Source organism: Haliotis rufescens, unplaced genomic scaffold, assembly GCF_023055435.1.
Source record: "Haliotis rufescens isolate VD_foot unplaced genomic scaffold, xgHalRufe1.0.p SCAF_19, whole genome shotgun sequence".
Taxonomy (NCBI): Eukaryota; Metazoa; Mollusca; class Gastropoda; order Lepetellida; family Haliotidae; genus Haliotis; species Haliotis rufescens.
In genome coordinates this window covers 16,004,138-16,024,920 of record NW_025963879.1, presented here as the reverse complement: position 1 = coordinate 16,024,920, position 20,783 = coordinate 16,004,138, and the positions used below count along the sequence as shown (strand labels likewise).

The following is a 20,783-nucleotide window of genomic DNA, read 5'->3' as shown; positions in this document are numbered from 1 at the left end:
CCTTATGGCAGACACAGAACGGAGATCACTTTGTGCAACAGGGCCCTGCTTACTAACTCCGTGAACCACGGAACCCTTTGCTCTCTTACCTCGCCTACTAAAACTGAGAGAGAAGTTCCATATCTCCTCAAATGACTTGGTGTAGGTGTGAAGTTGTATAAGGGAGATAACCGATACAGCTTCCATGTCTTGTTCACAAGACCTGTAAATACAGTTTCATCATGAGAATACAAAGAGTTTCTTCATAAACATGATAAAGAACTACAGTCTATTACATGAAGACAAAATGCTTCAAACAACATGTGATAAATACTAAAATGGGTTCATGACAAAACTTTATTTTCTGTTATTTCGAATAATTCTGCCATCTTATGTTCAATTCAATTAATATTTAAATGTGGAAATATTTGTATCGGAATTATACAGAAAGACAAGCTGTTTCCTGTATGTTACACACAGTGTCCACACTAGCATTTGTTCTTGACATTCGGGGGCATGGGTGGCCCAGTCGTCTAAGGCGTTGCGATCGCTGTGCAGAGTTGCGTCCCTTGGGCATGCCAAAAACCAATGATTGTGGGTTCGAATCCCGGTTCGCCCCGATTATGTTTCTAGGTTTGTCAGCACCATACCCGGGCTCGTGAGTTTCACTGAAGTGGTAAACGTCTGAGACCTGCATCACTTTGGGCTTTCCTCCCACATTAAGCTGACACGCCGCGATATAACTGGAATACTGTTTAAAGCGGCGTTAAACCAAACTTACTCTCTTGACATGGATGTTCCATGACATAAACAGTGGCACAGGCTGCCAATACAAGCAGATAGCAATGGTTATAATGAGTAAACATCCAGTAAAGAGTGAGTGAGTGAGTTTAGTTTAACGCCGCTTTTAACATTATTCCAGTTATATCAAGGCATGTCAGCTTAATGTGTTAGGAAAGCCCGAAGTGATGCAGGTCTCAGACGTTTACCACTTCAGTGAAACCTACGAGCACGGGTATTGTGCTGACAAATAACTGAGAACCATAACTGAGGCGAACCCGGGATTCGAACCCACAATCATAGGTTTCTGGCGTGCCCAAGGGACGCAACTCTGCACAGTAAATCGTGGCGCCTTAGACGACTGGGCCACCCGTGCCCCCTGGTTATAATGAAGTGATAAACACAACATGGCATTTACACAAAGTTACCCTTAAAGCTTGGAGCATGTCTTGGGGAGGTTGGCGTCTTTTCTATCAGTGGAGACTTCGAACCTGCGAAAATATATATTTCAGGTGTCAATACCCAGTCATATAGAATACATGCTCGTGTTAGCAATTACAGAAGTCTTGAGATATTTTATCTATAGTTGTTCACAGGGATCACTTGTGTCAGTCTATTTTTTCTATCTTAGTTCAGTCTAGGGGACCTCTGAAGTTTTATACCTTAACACAGGGGTTCACCTTGGTCTATTTTATCCATAGTAACTCAGTTTAGGGGACCTCTGAAATTTTATACCTCAACACAGTGGTTCACCTGGGTCTATTTTATCTATAGTAGCTCAGTCTAGGGGACCTCTGAAGTTTTATACCTTAACACAGGGACTTACCTGGGTCTACTTTATCCATAGAAACTCAGTCTAGGGGACCTCTGAAGTTTTATACCTTAACACAGGGACTTACCTGGGTCTATTTTATCCATAGTAACTCAGTCTAGGGGACCTCTGAAGTTTTATACCTTAACACAGGGGTTCACCTTGGTCTATTTTATCTGTAGTAGCTCAGTCTAGGGGACCTCTGAATTACCCTACCTAACACAGGGACTTACCTGGGTCTATTTTATCTATAGTAGCTCTGTCTAGGGGACCTCTGAAGTTTTATACCTTAACACAGGGGTTCACCTTGGTCTATTTTATCTGTAGTAGCTCAGTCTAGGGGACCTCTGAATTACCCTACCTAACACAGGGACTTACCTGGGTCTATTTTATCTATAGTAGCTCTGTCTAGGGGACCTCTGAAGTTTTATACCTTAACACAGGGGTTCACCTTGGTCTATTTTATCTGTAGTAGCTCAGTCTAGGGGACCTCTGAATTACCCTACCTAACACAGGGACTTACCTGGGTCTATTTTATCTGTAGTAGCTCAGTCTAGGGGACCTCTGAAGTTTTATACCTTAACACAGGGGTTCACCTGGGTCTATCTACTTTTGAGTCCACAGGGTTTTCAGTATAATTTTTGGGATGGCATGTAAAAGGGAGTCCCAGGCTGTCAAGATGAGGCACATTTCATTTGATTTTCAAGAATCTTACAGTCTTTGTTATATATGCTCAGAGACCTTAAAGCCTATTATAGATGAAGATTTCAATGTTAGACTGAAGAAAATCAATCATTGACACTCTCAATATTTAGTGTGTTATGTGACAGAATATAAATGTCATTTATGTGTAAAATGCAAAATGCAATCAACAATTTTGAGTATTATTATTTGATTTAAGCAATCAAATTCTTTTGCATCCCCAAGGATTTGTTTGTTTGTTGTTTAACGCCGCACTCAGCAATATTCCAGCTATATGACAGCGGTCTGTAACTAATCGAGTCTGGACCAGACAATCCAGTGATTGACATCATGAGCATCGATCCACGCAATTGGGATACGATGACATGCATCAACCAAGTCAGCGAGCCTGACCACCTGACCCGTTAGTTGCTTCCTACGACAAGCATAGTCACCTTTTATGGCAAGCATGGGTTGCTGAAGACCTATTCTACCACAGATCTTCATGGGTCTATCCCGTTAGTAGCCTTTTACGACAAGCAGTCGCCTTTTATGGCAAACATGGGTTGCTGAAGACCTATTCTACCACAGATCTTCACGGGTCGCATCCCCTAGGACTCACAATGTAATGTATTTGCGTCCATGTGCAGCTTTGAAATGGATAGACACAGTTAAATCCAGTTAATTAAGGATTGTTTTGGATGATAACACCAAGACACTGACCTTGGAGACCGAAGCGTCGACTCCGGGGAGTCTTGTGGTATGGAGTATTCTTCCTTGTACTGCCGCTGGTCCTCACACTGCACTGAACCCCCGACACCTGGCTGGGGGTCTGGTCAATGACTGAAGCAGGCTCACCATCCATTGTCAAACCATCTCACATACCTTAATAATCAAGCCAAAAGTGATGATACATATAAGCCTAGAACACAAGGGGACATTTTGAATGATGTATTCAGGACACGAACCATGGATTTTATTACACAGAAATCGCACATACATCATGTACATGTATAAACATTTTTGTTATATGCCCTCATCCTAGATTTTCTAATGTATTATATCTCCATTCTATTAGCAAATACAAATACTTTTGACCTATTGTCTGCTACATAGGTACATGTGATTCTGACTTGCACAACAATCCCAAATATAGTCGTCCAATCAATGTACATGTATGTTCATGTGTGAAAGAGATTCTGTGGTTACTGATGGGATGGAGATTGTGATGTTACTTCAGTAACAAGACTAAGGTAGCAATGAGTCCAGGGTACCGTTGTACAAACCAGCCGCATTACAACTGTTGTAAGTCTGTGTGAAGGTATGGGAGTTACGATCATCTTAGCGCTAAGATCGCTTTGTACAAATCACCCCAGAGTACTTACCATAACACATTGTTTTACCTTGACCTACAAAAACAGAGGTCCCCCACTAATCAATTTCAAGTGTCGAACAGGAAATATGGATCATGTACCCCCACTAATCAATTTCAAGTGTCGAACAGGAAATATGGATCCTGTAAAGTGAGGAAAGGGTGTGTTGTAGTGTTGTGTACTGTAAGATTTGATAATCCTATGTACTTTAATCACAGGACCTTAACAACTCACAGGTCAGAAACTGGGTACAGAACATTACTGTGTTTTTTTCTGCAGCAATGCTATGCATATGTGCGTGCTCGACGTATATTTCTGGGTAATGTAAAACCCTTATAACAGAATGGTGATAATCAGGATAACTGAGGATGAATATGTTCTTTGTTTAACCATTTTTGTGTGATGGCTGTATTCTATAGCAAGCCTCAGCAAATTTGTCTTTGTTTTCAATTTCATATTTTAATTGTTCCATTTTGCATAGGAAGGTGGGGGTGTTCTCATTCAGTTCAGTGGTTCTTGTTGATGCTGGTCCGTTATAACTTGCAAAACATACATGGTGCACTTTCTTACATTCCAAAAGCCATTATCCTGAAAACAATAATATGAGTCAAAGGCCTAAGAGTATGAAAGATAGGGGGAAAATGGAGAACTCGTATTATCAAAAATACAATTATCGTTACCTTTAGACTGTAGTGATAAATGCATTCGTGCCCATTGCTAAGTTTAATAATATAGAGAATGGGAAAATGTTCTTACATTTTGTGTAAATATGTATGTGACAGCAAAAATTATGAAAATGAGAATAATGACCAGCTGATGACTGAAGACAACGTGTGATCGAAATCTGAACAATAACAAGACGTAGGCGGTTATTGGTTCAAAGGTCTTGCATAGTTGTCAGACGGCCAAAAGAAAACATTTATTATCGAATTAATACATAACAGAATCTCACAATAACAGAAGGTTTATATTACAATACTCCACTGACTGGATTACGAAATCAATAGACTTGTCCAATAGTTGATGTCATTCCCTTTGAATTAGCCCGCTTGAATGTAGCGTGATTTGATTGGTCAAAATATAAATACAAATATCCGCAAAGAGTTTGAAGCTACTTCTTTGGTGAAATATACAAACCAATGACAAGAAAATTCAACAAGTAATCGCTAAAACATATAATACTTTTGTCCCACTGTCAAAAAAGAGTCTTATTTGTAAATTATTCGCTGCTGCGTTGCTGTTACTGCGATCCTTCACTCAACATGGAGGACGATCCAGAAGCTGAGGTTAGAAAAGTCGTCGTTCCTGGCAAATTTCCCATTAAAGTAACAAAATGGAAAGTCAGGAAGGGGACGAGTATTTCAAGGGGTGTGGTGCTTGCACTGTACGATGTACTGAATCCGCAGTCAACGCAGAAAAATGTGAAATTGAAGTCTTCCGATGGCGGTATTGTTCAATCCGTGGAAGTGGAAGAAGGAGAAGAAATTAACCCTGGGTATGATCACTGTCACTTACGCAGTCATTCCTGATTACATTTCATACACCAAACGTTGATAAACAGATTAGTCTACATTTTGTAATTGGAAACACTTTATCACATTTTGCACATTCATATCCTGCTTGTTTCATTATGAATGATTGCCCCAATATTTGGAGACAATTTTGACATTACCCCATGTAATAATCGAATAGAATGTTAGGAGTACAGTGCCCTTTTGCACATTTCAATTATTGGGCAATTTATGACTGAGGGATTTAAAACCAGAATGGCACCACATTTTTACCTGTAACTGCAACAATTGTTTTTCTTACTTTGTTACTCCAGACAGCTTTTGATAATCTATCAGAATAAATATGTCAACACATGATTTTTCAAATTCATCCACTACATTTTCATCACATCAACAGATTCGGGTCTATAGGAAAGCCGGAAACACACATTGTCACATATTTTTCATTTCATAAAGATTAAACAAAATTATTGATCTTTTCAAGAGTGCCCATTTCAAAATGAAATATTTGTTGGATTATTCCCTTCAGTAAATCTTGATTGTCATGACATCAATCAATTGGTTCAAGCGACAGGCAGGTTACATAGAACCCAGAGTTGTTTACTGTGGCACAGCATTGTTGTTGGTTAAGGTTTACACCAAAGGAATTTTAATATAAATCATGTAAAAAGTTGTCAGTCAAGTGTTAATTGTGGGAAACAGAAAAGTCTCAAATAAATTTAGTTATTTTATCTTGCGCTCATTCCTGTAAGAACAAACTTCCTGTAAGAACAAACTGAGAATTTGCTAACCTCTTAAACTAATTGCATTGCCTGAAAATGTGTCTATATTTCAGTGAATTTCTAAAAATCTTTCTATTTTATGTTCTGGTTTCAAGATGATGAAAATGTTTGGTTGATAAACTATCCAGAGTTTGTTTTATGTAGGTCCTTGTTGCTGACGTTTGGCAACTCGTCAGTAGAGCCGTGCAGCCATCCAACAGTCATGAAGGACATGTGTGCCATGTGTGGAGCTGACTTGAGGAGGTACTGCCACTACAAGGACCTGTTTACAAAGTTATCTAAGTGCTAGTGGAACTCTTGTATACATCTTCCCCTTGGTGATTCCAGATTAGAATAGGTCCCCAGCAACCTATGCTGATCGTAAAAGGGCCGCCTCCGTGGTCTAGTGATACAGCGTCTGCCCGGAGACGTTTTCACTAGTCGGCAATAATAATCTGCTACAGAGTTTCATCTACTTACTGCTGAAGGTGGTCGTCTGCAAGTAAATATCAGCAGTCCTTCCTGAATATTAGTCGTCTCAGCAGGGTCAGTAATTGGCACTAGTCCTATAGTCCTTGCCAAACTGCCCAGTCGTTAAGGTATCATAAGGACTAGTAGAAATTTACCATTTTTAAGGGTTTTGCTATCTGTTATCATTATGAGGACTAGTGGGCTAAAAATGGTAACTTCTACCCCTGCTCAGACAAGCAGACTTTTGAACCCTGGACTGCAGCATTAAATGATACACATTTGCTACATTTTTGGAGGCATGGTTGTACCAGTCGTCTGAGGCATCAAAATTTCGCTGGGTAGAGTTTGCATGCTTGATACCTATGATCATGGGTTCAAATCCCATATTCACCCTGAGTATGTTTCTGCGTTTGTCAGCACCATACCTCTGCTGGTGGGTTTCACCAAAGTGAGAAATGTTTAGATCTGCTACACTTTTGGTTTTCCTCCCTGTGAGTCAGTGTGACTGCAATACTGTTCAAAGCTGAGATAAACACAACTCCCTCCCTTCTGCTACATCTCCTACTGTGTACCTGCAAACCTGCTTCCAGCACCTTTGTGGGTTAACCAAGGGTCACATTCTGTTCATAGATTTTGCATTGTCATGGATAACTTTAAGATAACTATATGGAGCAATATCTTGGTGATATCTTGATGATGACAGTTTGCAAGAACACAATATTTAATGAATTTGGACACAAAATTACATAATATTACAGATGATCAATAAAAGTGCTCGGTCACCACCATACAACTGTGTCAGCAGAGTAACAGAACAATTGGTCAGGACAGGTAAATTCTAAATAGTATGCATGTTATACATTGTTGCAAGATGGTCATCATGGTCATGTTGGATTCTTTTAATACATTTTCTTCCTTTTTAAAATCAAATGGATATTGGCATTATGAGAGGGATTTATGCAGTTGTCATTCACTTCCTTCATGATGTAATATCTGTGTAATGTTTATAGATTATTATTACTTTATAGGATTATGCTGATTATTGTGTAGCCCCTCAGTCATAGCTTGAATGTATGTTTGCAGTGAACTTGGCCTGGCGGGTGAAAGAAAGGAAACTGTGACAGCTTCAGTGGCAATGGTGCACAGCATACCCGAGCTCATTATTAGCGAACAGGTAGTACAATTAAGTTTGACAACAATTTGAAGGTATATCATGGTGGAATCAATACAGCAAGAAACTATAAACTTCCTTGCTGCAAAAGATAAATTTGCTACTTTGGAAAAGTGGTTTGTTGGTTGGTTGATTGTTTAACGCCGCACTCAGCAATATTCCAGCTATATGACGGCTGTCTGTAAATAATCGAGTCTGGACCAGACAATCCAGTGATTGATATCATGAGCATCGATCCACGCAATTGAGATCTATGACATGGATCAATCAAGTCAGCGAGCCTGAACACCCGATCCCGTTAGTCGCCTTTTACGACAAGCATAGTCACCTTTTATGGCAAGCATGGGTTGCTGAAGACCTATTCTATCCCGGAATCTTCACGGGTCATTGGAAAAGTGGGAGTTTGAAACTGTAGAAGTATCAATCCAGTGGTTTGAATGATTTGTTTGTTGATGTTACATTGATTGGGAGGCATTGATTGTCATGCATGGTTATACTTTATAGCAATCGTCTCATCGTTTTAAGGATGGTTCATGATAACTACTTCACACAGTGTTTTCTTCAGTGTATGCATATTATACACTGAGAGAGTTTGATTCCTTTCATTGGTACATCCTGGAAGTTTCTGTTCTTTTATATGTCATGGCTTTTTTGAAAATTTCATTGAAGATCCGGGGTAGAAAAAGTCTTCAGCAACCCTTGGTTTTTGTGAAAGGTGACTGTGCGTGTCGTAAGAGGCAACTAATAAGATCGGGTGTTTAGGCTCGTTGACTTGGTTGATGCATGTCATTGTATCCCAATTGCGCGGATCGATGCTCATAATGTCAAACACTGGATTGTCTGGTCCAGACTCGATTATTTATAGACCGCCCTCAAATAGCTGGAATATTGCTGAGTGCGGCGTTAAACAACAAACAACCAAACAAACATTCCCACTAGATTTTATTCATTACCCTGATAACAATCAGTCAATTAACATGGTTAAAATGAGCATGTGTGAAAGTTTAGCTCCCATTTTCAGCAAGCCCTGGAACTAGGTCAGGAGGATGAGAACCGTCTCCTCAAGACCCGCAAACTGGTTCTGCTGGTGGATCTTGATCAAACACTCATACACACCACCAATGATAACATCCCGGCCAACCTCAAGGTAGGTTATCTCCCTTTGTCAGTGTTTCGAGTCATATTGCTGGGCAAGTATCAAAGTTCCAACAGTGTTTCAAAGATCCAGTGACATCACCTACACTGTCATGGTCATTGAATAATAGAAGTTTAACTAGCATTAACTGAAGAGGACAGATCACTGATCCGTATATTTTGGTAGTGACAGAATTTAGGTTGACATGAGTGAGTTGGGTTTAACACCGCTTTGAACAGTATTGCAGTTATATCACAGCATGTCAGCTTTATGTGGGGGGAAAGCCCAAAGTGAGGTTGATATGATGCATACTTGTTCGATGCTGAAGATCCTAGGTATTGTTTTATGATATGCTCAGATTTATTGAAAGTTACTTTTCAGGTTTTGTTAGAATTATCGCTTAGTGGAACTTTGTTCGAGTATGAATTTAGGTTTCTGTAGCTAGAATTATTTACTTACAGGGTGTCAGTCACTTCCAACTTTGGCATGGTCGCAACTTGCTGTGGTATCACACACGGTTCCGACCACACACCAGGGAGTTCCTGGAGAAGATCTCCAAGATGTATGAGCTCCACATCTGCACATTCGGTGTGAGAATGTACGCACACACCATCGCCCGCCTCCTCGACCCAGACGAGAGGTTTTTCTCCCACAGAATTCTCTCTAGGGACGAGTGCTTCAATGCTATGTCCAAAACTGCCAACCTCAAGTAAGTTGTGATCAGGTACAGACCAGTACAGATTAGTACAGTTTCTGCCTTCCACCAGGGAACTAAAGTTCTTGGCTTTCTTATTAAGAAAATGACCCTGTGGGGAAAGCTGCTTAGAATTGGTCCCCAAGCTACCCAAGCTGGCCGTAAAAGACAAATTAAATTAAATGGGAGAACTGGCTTGATGACTTGATAGATGACTTGTGTCATTGTACCCTGAAGGCATATTGACCCGTGAAGATCCGCGGTACAATAGGTCTTCAGCAAACCATGCTTGCCGTAAAAGGTGACTATGCTTGTCGCAAGAGGCGACTAATGGGATCGGGTGGTCAGGCTCGCTGACTCGGTTATTGCATGTCATCGCATCCCAATTGCTTGGATGGATGTTCATGATGTCAATCACTGGATCATCTGGTCAAGGCTTGATTATTTACAGACCGCCATCATATAGTTGGAATATTGCTGAGTGCGGCGTAAAACAACAAACCAACTAACCAACCTGAAGGCATATCAATCAGTGGATTGTCTGGTCATTAATCTTAAAACCTAGTGAGACCGCCTCCATGGTCTAGTGGTAGAGCGTCCGCCTCAGAGCAGAAGGTCTGGGGTTCGATCCCCGACTGTGTCATACCAAAAGACGTTAAAAGATGGTACTTGTTGTTACCCTGTCTGGTGCTCGGCATTAAGGGGCTAAAACAAGGACTGGTCGGCTCGGAGTCAGTATACTGTGTCTGAGTGGGGTATTCATGTTAAACTGCGGCATGGTATCTCAGTGTGCTAGCACTTTAAATCGGCATCAGTCCGGACTAGTACAAGCAGCCACACAAACACACACACGTACATGCACGTCGCTATATAAGTGCAACAATCTTGGACGCAACCTTAAACCCAATCTCACCTCATCTCACCTAAAACACGTTGGCGTTACACCTCACCTCAACTCACCTCACCTCACCCAAGGTTTGATTATTTACAGACCTTCATGGTATTGCCAGAGATGACAACCATGGCGATAGAGGCAGAATTCTTACAATACTTTTTGCACCATATTCTGCCATGTGAAATAAACTTCAAATTTTGTCAAAAATGTATGCGAATCATTTTCACTTTCTGTATTGACATTGCTAATCCATTACTTTCAAGCTATGTACATCATTCACCTAAGAAACTCAGTACATTGTCAGCTGGCATGACAAGGCATGGATTATTAAAAAAAACTGACTTTGAGAAACTGGTTTTAGTTGACAATGATTTCCCATTGATGATAAATATAGAGTTGTGTTCCTTACTCCTTTATTCCAAATTCTTTTGTTTCTGCCATTTACCCAGCACAACCTGCCACAAGTGTGGGAGTGGATTCCAATTGTGTTTACCGGTACTAATTTGTTTTGGCTCTCGACCCCATTTGGGGGTTGTCACCTGGGGATTTTGTAGACCTGCTCAGAGGCAGATATGAACTACAAGGCACTTAGGTGGAGACCTAGATAAATCCCTGGCATATCTGTAAAGGATCATGAGATAACATTCTGTATTAGAGGTTCACATTGCGTGTGTTGAGAAGGTAAGGTGAGAGATACACACAAACATTCTAGAAGTATCACCCAATGCTTTGCAGCTTCATCACCGGACAAGGGAAACTGTTGGTCAGTTGGCAGATACACCTGCACTTTTATGTGAAAAGGAGAGGTGTTTTGGACTAATCCATCTGCAGTTGTAACAAAAGAAACCATGGCAATATGACCGGAAGTGGAATGTAATCATTGATAGTACACTAATGATGTATTGAATCATGTATCTTGATTGATGTGTACCACCTCACAGGTGCCCTGTACTAGTTACACCTTGCACCACACGATGCTTGAGAGTCTCCTGCCTGTTCCTCCTGAACGATATGTACTGGTAAACTTATCAAGGATGCATATATATCATTGTTCTTCCCTTTCAGAGCCCTGTTTCCATGCGGGGATTCGATGGTGTGCATCATTGATGATCGGGAGGATGTGTGGAACTTCTCGCCAAACCTCATACATGTGAAGCCTTACAGATTTTTCCAAGGAACTGCTGATATTAATGCGCCACTAGGACTCACCAAGACTGAGAATGATGGCATTCCTATAACCCACAGAGTTCGGAGGGCCTCTGATTCTCAGGATGAGCAAAAGGCAAAGACTGAAGCTGTAGAGGGTGAAAGTGCTGATGTTGAGATGAAAGAAGTAACCAGCAATGAGACCAGCAGTGCGATACAGATTAATGGAACTGTCCCGGAGAAGTCTCAAACAGAGGGTAAATCTGACACAAATGACAATACACCTGAGGCAGTGTGTCAGGAGAAAAGCAGTGAACAGAAAGGCCCTGAACCTTTGGCATCAGCAGTAGTGGACTCCAAAGAAAACGCCAAATCACTCAATGATGATTCTACTGAGACCACAGTAAAACACACATCACTTGATGCTTCTGAGACCACAGTTAAACCCATATCAGTTGATCAGGATGCCACCGACTCCACAGTAAAACTCATGTCACTCAAAGATGTTGCAACTGATCCCACTATAAAAGCCAAAGTACCAAGTGATGATGCTACTGACCCCACTATAAAAGCCAAAGTACCAAGTGATGATGCTACTGACCCCACAAAAAAAGCCATAGTACCAAATGATGACTCAACTGACTCCACCGTAAAACCAGATTCACCTGGATGTAAAAGTGCCACGGCTGATAATACAGAAGTTGGCAAGGAGACCCATGGAGATGGACTCTCTGATTCTGGTGATGCAAAATCAAGCGAGAAAGAATGTACGAGGAGTGTTAGCTTTAAGGTTGATGATGAGGAAGAGATAGAGTGGGACGACGAAGATGATTACCTGTATCATTTGGAGGAGGTCCTCACTAGAATTCACACAGCTTTCTATGACTTGTATGATCAGACAAAGAATAAAGTGTCTGATTCAAAGCTTCCAAATCTCAAAGATATTATTCCCTATGTAAAACGGAAGGTGCTAAAAGGTTGCAGCATTGTGTTTAGTGGTGTTGTCCCTCTTAATATGCAGCCTGAGAGGAGTCGGGCATATCTTGTTGCCCGTGCCATGGGAGCAAACATACAGACTTCAATTGTTGCCAGAAATGGAGATAAGAAATCTGAAGGAACAACTCATTTAGTGGCAGCAAAGCCAGGAACAGCAAAGGTGAATGCAGCTTATAAGGTGAAAGGTGTGAAAATTGTGAATGTGAACTGGCTATGGTCATGTGCTGAACGATGGGAGCGAGTGGAAGAAAAGCTGTTCCCTCTTGAAGAACCTACAGCCACAAGTTCTGGTCCGTGGAGTTCTCGTGATGATAGACAATCTGATCCTACTACCTCGAACCCAAATAAGCGGAAATCAGAAGATATGAATGAAGACTTGGAGTCATCTGGTAATGCAGAAGTAAGAAAAAAAAAGTCCAAGAAGGCCAGATTAAAAGACGGCGACGTAGATGCTGTGTTTGGTCCAGGGACGAGTGGTGGTGGTGCTGTGGCAGGACCTTCAACAGGAACTGGGGGAACACGGAGGAGAGGCAACAAAGACAACACCCCTTTTTCTTCCTCCTATAACCCTCTGTTATCATTCTCAGATGAAGACATTGAATTCATGGACAAAGAGGTGGAGGAGACTATGGAAGAGGATGGTAGTGACTCGGAGGAAGAGGATGAAGAAGACCGGGAAGAAAGGCTGCGAAAGTCAGTTCTTGGAGATGTTTCTGATTCCAGTAGTGAGGAGAGTCTTGCAGGCGACTTCCCCCGCGGTTGGAACATCCGGAAGCGTTCTCCATCAGGGGACAGTGATGAAGAGAAGAAGAACAAGCCTGTGGATGAAGTCCCTGAGTCTGATACAGAGTTAGAAAGTTATGAGAAGACTGTTGAAGCTTTTTCTCCTGAAAAGGATATGTCAAGTGAATCTGGAGAGTCCATTGGATCTGTGGATGATGAGATCGCTGATGCTGTAGAGAAGGAATTCCTCTCCTTGTTATGACTCGTTTCAACTCCATCTGACTTCCATGCTGCCACAGGAGGGTTGATGCTCAAACAATTTTGTCATTAATAACTTTTTGACAGGACAAGAATGTGAATGGCACAAAAATTGAATATATATATATATTTGTATTTTTTACTGTAAATGTGACTGCGTTGAGTTCTAAGAACTTTGAATGTGGGTTGCCCAGTGACAAATGCTTGACTTGTCACACCACAAACTGGATTTGTTTCCCTACATTGGTAGAATGTGTGGAGCCTGTCCTTGATGTTGCCCAGAGGGATGAGGCTGGCTCATTGCTAAAAGCCGTGAAAAAATTGTACTCACACACATCATGATGATCAAACGGATGAAAAGTGTTTACTTCATGTTTCATTTTGGTAATTTGGTTTCATACAATCTGCCATGATCATACAGATTGTAAAATGATGTATAATTACATTCAACATTAGTTGTGGTTTATCCACAAACCAATACTCTCAGCAGGTAGAACAAACCCTGTTACCCTGTTAATCATCTGCAGGATTCACTTTGGTTGAGAGGTTTGAGATGTCCCAAAACACGACTTACGGGATCGGGTAGTGACTTGGTTGATGCATGTCATCGTATCCCAATTGCGTGGATCGATGCTCATGATATTAATCACTGGATTGTCTGGTCCAGACTCGATTATTTACAGACAGCCGTCATATAGCTGGAATATTGCTGAGTGGGGCGTTAAACAACAACCAAACAAACTGTGGTCAGTACAGAAAGGTGTTCTTCCCTTCATCATGTTCTTGTTGAACTGTCGATGACAGTAATGTCTGTCTACAAGCACCTGTTGTCGTGTTAAATCATCAACTAGTAGATGCCTGCTAGCTTGTAGTGTCTGGAATAGGTGAACTTCTGTTCTGTGTCCACAGGAAAGAAAACAAGTCTGATTATTGGCTTCATGGCTATGCCATTTTATACTCCCCATTAAGCACTACTAGCTGTCTGGGTATGCCATCACTGTCCCCATTAAGCACTACTAGCTGTCTGGGTATGCCACTATATACTCCCCATTAAGCACTGCTAGCTGTCTTGGTATGCCTCTACTCTCCCCATTGTGCTCTGCGAGCTGCCAGGGTATGCCACTACTCTCCCCATTGTGCACTGCTAGCTGTCTTGGTATGCCACTACTCTCCCCATTGTGCTCTGCGAGCTGCCAGGGTATGCCACCACACTCCCCATTTTGCACTGCTAGCTGTCTTGGTATGCCACTACTCTCCCCATTGTGCTCTGCGAGCTGTCTTGGTATGCCACTACTCTCCCCATTGTGCTCTGCAAGCTGCCAGGGTATGCCACCACACTCCCCATTGTGCACTGCTAGCTGCCAGGGTATGCCATTACTCTCCCCATTGTGCACTGCTAGCTGCCAGGGTATGTCACCACACTCCCCATTGTGCCCTGCGAGCTGTCTTGGTATGCCACTACTCTCCCCATTGTGCTCTGCGAGCTGCCAGGGTATGCCACCACACTCCCCATTGTGCACTGCTAGCTGTCTTGGTATGCTACTACTCTCCCCATTGTGCTCTGCGAGCTGCCAGGGTATGCCACTACTCTCCCCATTGTGCACTGCTAGCTGTCTTGGTATGCCACCACTCTCCCCATTGTGCTCTGCGAGCTTCCAGGGTATGCCACCACACTCGACATTGTGCACTGCTTGCTGTCTTGGTATGCCACTACTCTCCCCATTGTGCTCTGCGAGCTGCCAGGGTATGCCACCACACTCCCCATTGTGCACTGCTAGCTGTCTTGGTATGCCACTACTCTCCCTTTTGTGCACTGCTAGCTGTCTTGGTATGCCACTACTCTCCCCATTGTGCTCTGCGAGCTGCCAGGGTATGCCACTACTCTCCCCATTGTGCTCTGCAAGCTGCCAGGGTATGCAACCACACTCCCCATTGTGCACTGCTAGCTGCCAGGGTATGCCACTACTCTCCCTTTTGTGCACTGCTAGCTGTCTTGGTATGCCACTACTCTCCCCATTGTGCTCTGCGAGCTGCCAGGGTATGCCACTACTCTCCCCATTGTGCTCTGCGAGCTGCCAGGGTATGCCACCACACTCCCCATAGTGCTCTGCGAGCTGTCTTGGTATGCCACTACTCTCCCCATTGTGCTCTGCGAGCTGCCAGGGTATGCCACTACTCTCCCCATTGTGATTTGCGAGCTGCCAGGGTATGCCACCACACTCCCCATTGTGCACTGCTAGCTGTCTTGGTATGCAACTACTCTCCCCAGTGTGCTCTGCGAGCTGCCAGGGTATGCCACCACACTCGACATTGTGCTCTGCTAGCTGTCTTGGTATGCCACTACTCTCCCCATTGTGCTCTGCGAGCTGCCAGGGTATGCCACCACACTCCCCATTGTGCACTGCTAGCTGTCTTGGTATGCCACTACTCTCCCTTTTGTGCACTGCTAGCTGTCTTGGTATGCCACTACTCTCCCCATTGTGCTCTGCGAGCTGCCAGGGTATGCCACTTCTCTCCCCATTGTGCACTGCTAGCTGTCTTGGTATGCCACTACTCTCCCCATTGTGCTTTGCGAGCTGCCAGGGTATGCCACCACACTCTCCATTGTGCACTGCTAGCTGTCTTGGTATGCCACTACTCTCCCTTTTGTGCACTGCTAGCTGTCGTGGTATGCCACTACTCTCCCCATTGTGCTCTGCGAGCTGCCAGGGTATGCCACCACACTCCCCATTGTGCACTGCTAGCTGTCTTGGTATGCCACTACTCTCCCCATTGTGCACTGCAAGCTGCCAGGGTATGCCACTACTCTCCCCATTGTGCTCTGCGAGCTGCCAGGGTATGCCACCACACTCCCCATTGTGCACTGCTAGCTGTCTTGGTATGCCACTACTCTCCCCATTGTGCACTGCAAGCTGCCAGGGTATGCCACTACTCTCCCCATTGTGCTCTGCGAGCTGCCAGGGTATGCCACCACACTCCCCATTGTGCACTGCTAGCTGTCTTGGTATGCCACTACCCTCCCAAATGTGCTCTGCGAGCTGCCAGGGTATGCCACTACTCTCCCCATTGTGCTCTGCGAGCTGCCAGGGTATGCCACCACACTCCCCATTGTGCACTGCTAGCTGTCTTGGTATGCCACTACCCTCCCAAATGTGCTCTGCGAGCTGCCAGGATCTGCTGGTTGTGATTTTTTCATATTGACCATTTGAGATATTTTTCGTCAAGCTGTCAAACCCCCAAAATCTTTTAATAACGAAAACCTTGTTCAATGATGTTATATGTGTTCTATTAATTTATTTTGAATTCATTCAAAGATTAACCATAGAAATGGTCAGTTTGATCTGAGGTATTTTTAGACTTTCTACATTATAAAATTGTTAAATATTCTTCTTTATGAAAATTAACATTTCTAAGCAATATATCAACTCATTATTAAATAATAAAGATGAGCAAAGGCAAATAGGATAACATAATATACGTGTAATAAGTATTTAAGTTGATTCAACTTGTAAGGACAGTACTAAAAAGAAGGTATGTCACATCACAAGCTTAAAAAATAACAGAAATGTGTTACAGTGATACCTCGCTACAATACTACCTTCGGGGTCCAAATAATTGATGAGCGTTATAGATGATCAGCGGTTTAACGAAAGTCGAGTTGTAGGTGGTAGAATACCAACAAAACAGTATACATACTCTGCCTACCTAACACGATCTACGTTGCACGTTTCAGAGTTTCAAAAAATATCAGAATAGAAGTTATTTATGATTCATTGTGTAAAAAATGATGTTCTTGTTTCATTTCTCATCTTCCCGAGGCAAGGACATTAACTGACAATAAAAGTCCAGTTTTCACCCTTGCCGGACTAGGCCGGAAATTCCAGGCTCGATCATAGCATCACCAGTGGTTATTACGAGTTGTTACACCCCTTCAATATCCCTACTACAGACCAATCAGATTCCACCTATCATATTACTTACAATTGCTTCAATCAACATAGCAGCGCCCAGTCAAGACGATCTGATCAATAATCAAGATCTATTTTGTAATAAAATGGCCCTTATCTCATGAAGTGCATCATATCATTTGAGTACCTTGATTTAAATTATGAAATGGTTTTCAAAATATCTGTCAACGCCCGTTGGTGGTATACATGCTTTGCAAATCGTTCAGTCAACCAAAATCTGCACGTTGAAAGCTCGTTACATGATTTTGATTGGACTATGCATAGACTTGTTCGTCCAGCCAAAATGTGACTCCGGAATTCCATCCTTGTTTGGCAAGGGTGGAAACTGGACTTTTATAGTCAGTTAACTCCCATGCCTGGGGAAGATGTTCAGTTCTCTGTAGATGCTTCATCTTCATGACTGTATATTAAGCATGTTTGAAAGGCAGCTTCTTATGTCCCATCATGTTTGTTCCTGTCTCTGCTGGATGTGTACATACATGTAAATGGAATACCAGATATTTTTATATATCATATTCTTATGTCGTATTCGTATTATGTAGAATGTTTTGCCATGACAAAGTTGTAATTCCCAGGAATACAACTCAACACAGCATCTTGTTAAGATAACATCAGTAGTTTTGAATGAGGGCTTTTTTCCATTTAATAGTTATGACTTTGAAAGAAATTGCAGTTTCTTGACCAAACTTGAATATTCTTAATACTACCCATCATTTTCTTTTAAATATTTAGCAAAGTGTTTATAAATTACCTGGGAGTCGGTGTTAAAGTGGAACTATGTGCCAGAATATGTTGTCTATTTTCAGTCTGGACAATATAATTGGTGTCCTGTTTGAAACTGACACTGTGTCTTAGTAAGATTGTGAACTTTTAGACTGACATACATCAATGTCTTTGTGGATACGGAAAGTGGTGTTTCAATGACTTCGATCAAGTTTCCCAGCCTTGTTCCTCTTTAATCAGCACTTGCAGACATCATTTTCAGCTGCTTATTGCAGTTTGTCTGCATGACTTAACATTCCTATCCATAACCACATTGTTGAAATATCCCATTGTATTTATTTTGGCTTATATAGCTGTCCATCAGATCTTACTACGAAGTCATCTTAAACTTAATACCTTGATCTCTCTTTCCCAGTGGGTATTGGTTACCACATCCAATTTCATCTGAATTGCTATACTGGTCTGGAATTGTTTAGTATCATTTTCTAGAGGACTGGTCTGTCGGCAACATATCTTTTAGCAAAGTGGGAAACATATTCAAGCTGCCCCCTTTGTTTGCTGGCTATAGTAAAGTTGGAAACATCCTTATTCTGCCACTTTTGTTGCCTATAGCAAAGTGTGAAACATCTTAATTCTGCCCCCGGTGGCACGGTCATCGAAGGCGCCGCGATACCCTGTGAAGAATTGCATCTCTGGGGCTCGCCAGAAACCTATGATTGTGGGTTCGAATCATGGTTCGCCCCAATTATGTTTGCTGTAGCAAAGTGTGAAACATCTTAATTCTGCCACCTTTGTCTGCTGGCTGTAGCAAAGTGTGAAACATCTTAATTCTGCAACCTTTGTCTGCTGGCTGTAGCAAAGTGTGATACATCTTAATTCTGCAACCTTTGTCTGCTGGCTGTAGCAAAGTGTGATACATCTTATTTCTGCCACCTTTGTCTGCTGGCTGTAGCAAAGTGGTAAACATCTTCAATCTGCATTCCTTTGGGCTCTCCTCCCAGTTAGCGGACATAGGTGTTCAAAGCAGCATTAAAGCCAACTCGCTCCTACCCATATCATGCCAAAGAGCATGGATAAGATGTGTAAATTGTTGATTCTCCCAGCAGCATGTGTTAAAGTGCACATGAATTCATTAAGAAGTAATGCTTGGACATTTCTGAATTAAAATTGTTCAAGATGGGTTATCTTTGAAGAACAATACTACCCACAGCATGGACATGTGACCAGCTATGACCTGTCTTAGTTACAGCATCCCTGGACATCAGGTTGACCCTTTCATCACCATTGTTTCATCAGTACCACCCCTATGAGGTGGGCATCACCAAATTGCTTATACCCAAGGACCTATATCACCTCAGGCTTTCTTCCCACAATAAATTGACATGCCTTGCTATAACTGAAATACTGTTAAAAGCGGCATTAAGCCAAAGTTCACTCAGCAGACATGCCATATGCCCTTATGACAGGCCAACAGAGAAGCAGAGAGTTAGAAAGCATATCATGGTGGCATCTACCTGCTTCCGACCAAACCAATATAATGTAAATACATTTGTATAGCCTTTTCTTATCATAGTACATCTGGTATATTATATTTGAAAAGTTGCAATGATGTATAGTTGTTAGAATTTTAGTGCTGTTACTTGTTAAATTTGTTGAATAAAATTTAAAAAACTATGTAACTATGTTTTAGTAATGTTTTGCTGCCTTTGCCATGAACCCAAGTGAGCTCATGCCATAGTCTGAACACTTTCTTCTGTGAAACCTCTGAAATTATGAAGCTTGATTTGGGCATGGGTGGCCCAGTGGTCTAAGGCGCCGCGATTCGCTGTGCAGAGTTGCGTCCCTTGGGCATGCCAGAAACCTATGATTGTGGGTCCGAATCCCGGTTCGCCCCGATTATGTTTCTAGGTTTGTCAGCACGATACCCGTGCACATGGGTTTCACCGAAGTGGTAAACGTCTGATACCTGCATCACTTCGGGCTTTCCTCCCACATTAAGCTGACACACGGCGATATAACTGGAATACTGTTAAAAGCAAAAGCGGCGTTAAACCCAACTCACTCACTCTTATGCTAAATGGTTTACATAACTTTATGTTCAAATCAAGAAATATGAGTTTAATTTTACAGGATTCGTACACGCAAATTTATGTACACATCCATTTGGGGAGAACAGGGATGTTAGATGTAGGGTCGTATATTTCCTTGTGTAAAACGTTAACTGATAACTTAAATTAGGGCATAAGGAAAACACCTGGTTACAAACAATAGTACTCACTCACTATGAAGCTTGATTGTAGCACCTGAATTTGTTCAAAATGTCCAAATCCTACGGATCTCACACACATATATATGCAGGTTATAACATGCTTCTTCATAATCTAATACGATCTAATACTTTCCTGACAGCCTCCGTGGTCTAGTGGTAGAGCCTCTGCCAATAGTGCAGAAGGTCGGTGGTTGGATACCCAGCATCTTCCCGAGGCAAGGGCGTTAACTGACTACAAAAGTCCAGTTTCCAACCTTGCCGAACTAGGCTGGAATTTCCAGGGTCGATCGTAGCGCCACCAGTGGCTATTACGAATTATGTCCCTTCTATGTTCCTCCTATCTGACCAATAAGATTCCATCTCTCATATAACATTTGCATTTGCTTTAAACAAAATGACGGTGCCCAGTCAAGACGATCTACTCGATAGTCAAGATCC

General features: G+C 42.3%; 2 protein-coding genes across 5 annotated transcripts in view; one reads left to right on the top strand and one right to left on the bottom strand.

Moving 5' to 3' along the window:
- Positions 1 to 20,483, bottom strand: part of LOC124137601 (centromere protein L-like) — a 31,646-nt gene extending 11,163 nt beyond the window's left edge. Inside the window, exons 1-4 of one of the 4 annotated variants that reach the window (XM_046503983.2) lie at positions 20,355 to 20,483; positions 2,975 to 3,136; positions 1,188 to 1,250; positions 90 to 202 (exon numbers count right to left, since the gene is read on the bottom strand). In XM_046503983.2, the coding sequence (XP_046359939.2) occupies positions 90 to 202; positions 1,188 to 1,250; positions 2,975 to 3,116 (318 nt within the window). In that variant the 5' untranslated portion in view covers positions 3,117 to 3,136; positions 20,355 to 20,483. Of the gene's footprint in view, positions 1 to 89; positions 203 to 1,187; positions 1,251 to 2,974; positions 3,137 to 4,576; positions 4,698 to 20,354 lie in introns of those variants that run through there. The other 3 variants (XM_046503979.2, XM_046503980.2, XM_046503982.2) reach the window with 3 other exon arrangements.
- On the top strand, positions 4,813 to 14,444 carry LOC124137604 (RNA polymerase II subunit A C-terminal domain phosphatase-like). Its single transcript, XM_046503986.2, has 6 exons — positions 4,813 to 5,119; positions 6,062 to 6,160; positions 7,451 to 7,541; positions 8,560 to 8,685; positions 9,135 to 9,382; positions 11,328 to 14,444. Exons 1-6 carry the CDS (start codon positions 4,887 to 4,889, stop codon positions 13,387 to 13,389), a joined length of 2,859 nt encoding a protein of 952 aa, XP_046359942.1. The 5' UTR covers positions 4,813 to 4,886; the 3' UTR covers positions 13,390 to 14,444.
- Positions 20,484 to 20,783: the final 300 nt, after the last annotated feature.

Coding starts and splice junctions, on each gene's coding strand:
- LOC124137604 (XM_046503986.2), top strand. CDS start 4,887: ATGGAGGACGATCCAGAAGCTGAGGTTAGAAAAGTCGTCGTTCCTGGC. Junction 7,542..8,559: donor AGCTCATTATTAGCGAACAG/GTAGTACAATTA, acceptor TCCCATTTTCAG/CAAGCCCTGGAACTAGGTCA. Junction 8,686..9,134: donor ACATCCCGGCCAACCTCAAG/GTAGGTTATCTC, acceptor ATTTACTTACAG/GGTGTCAGTCACTTCCAACT.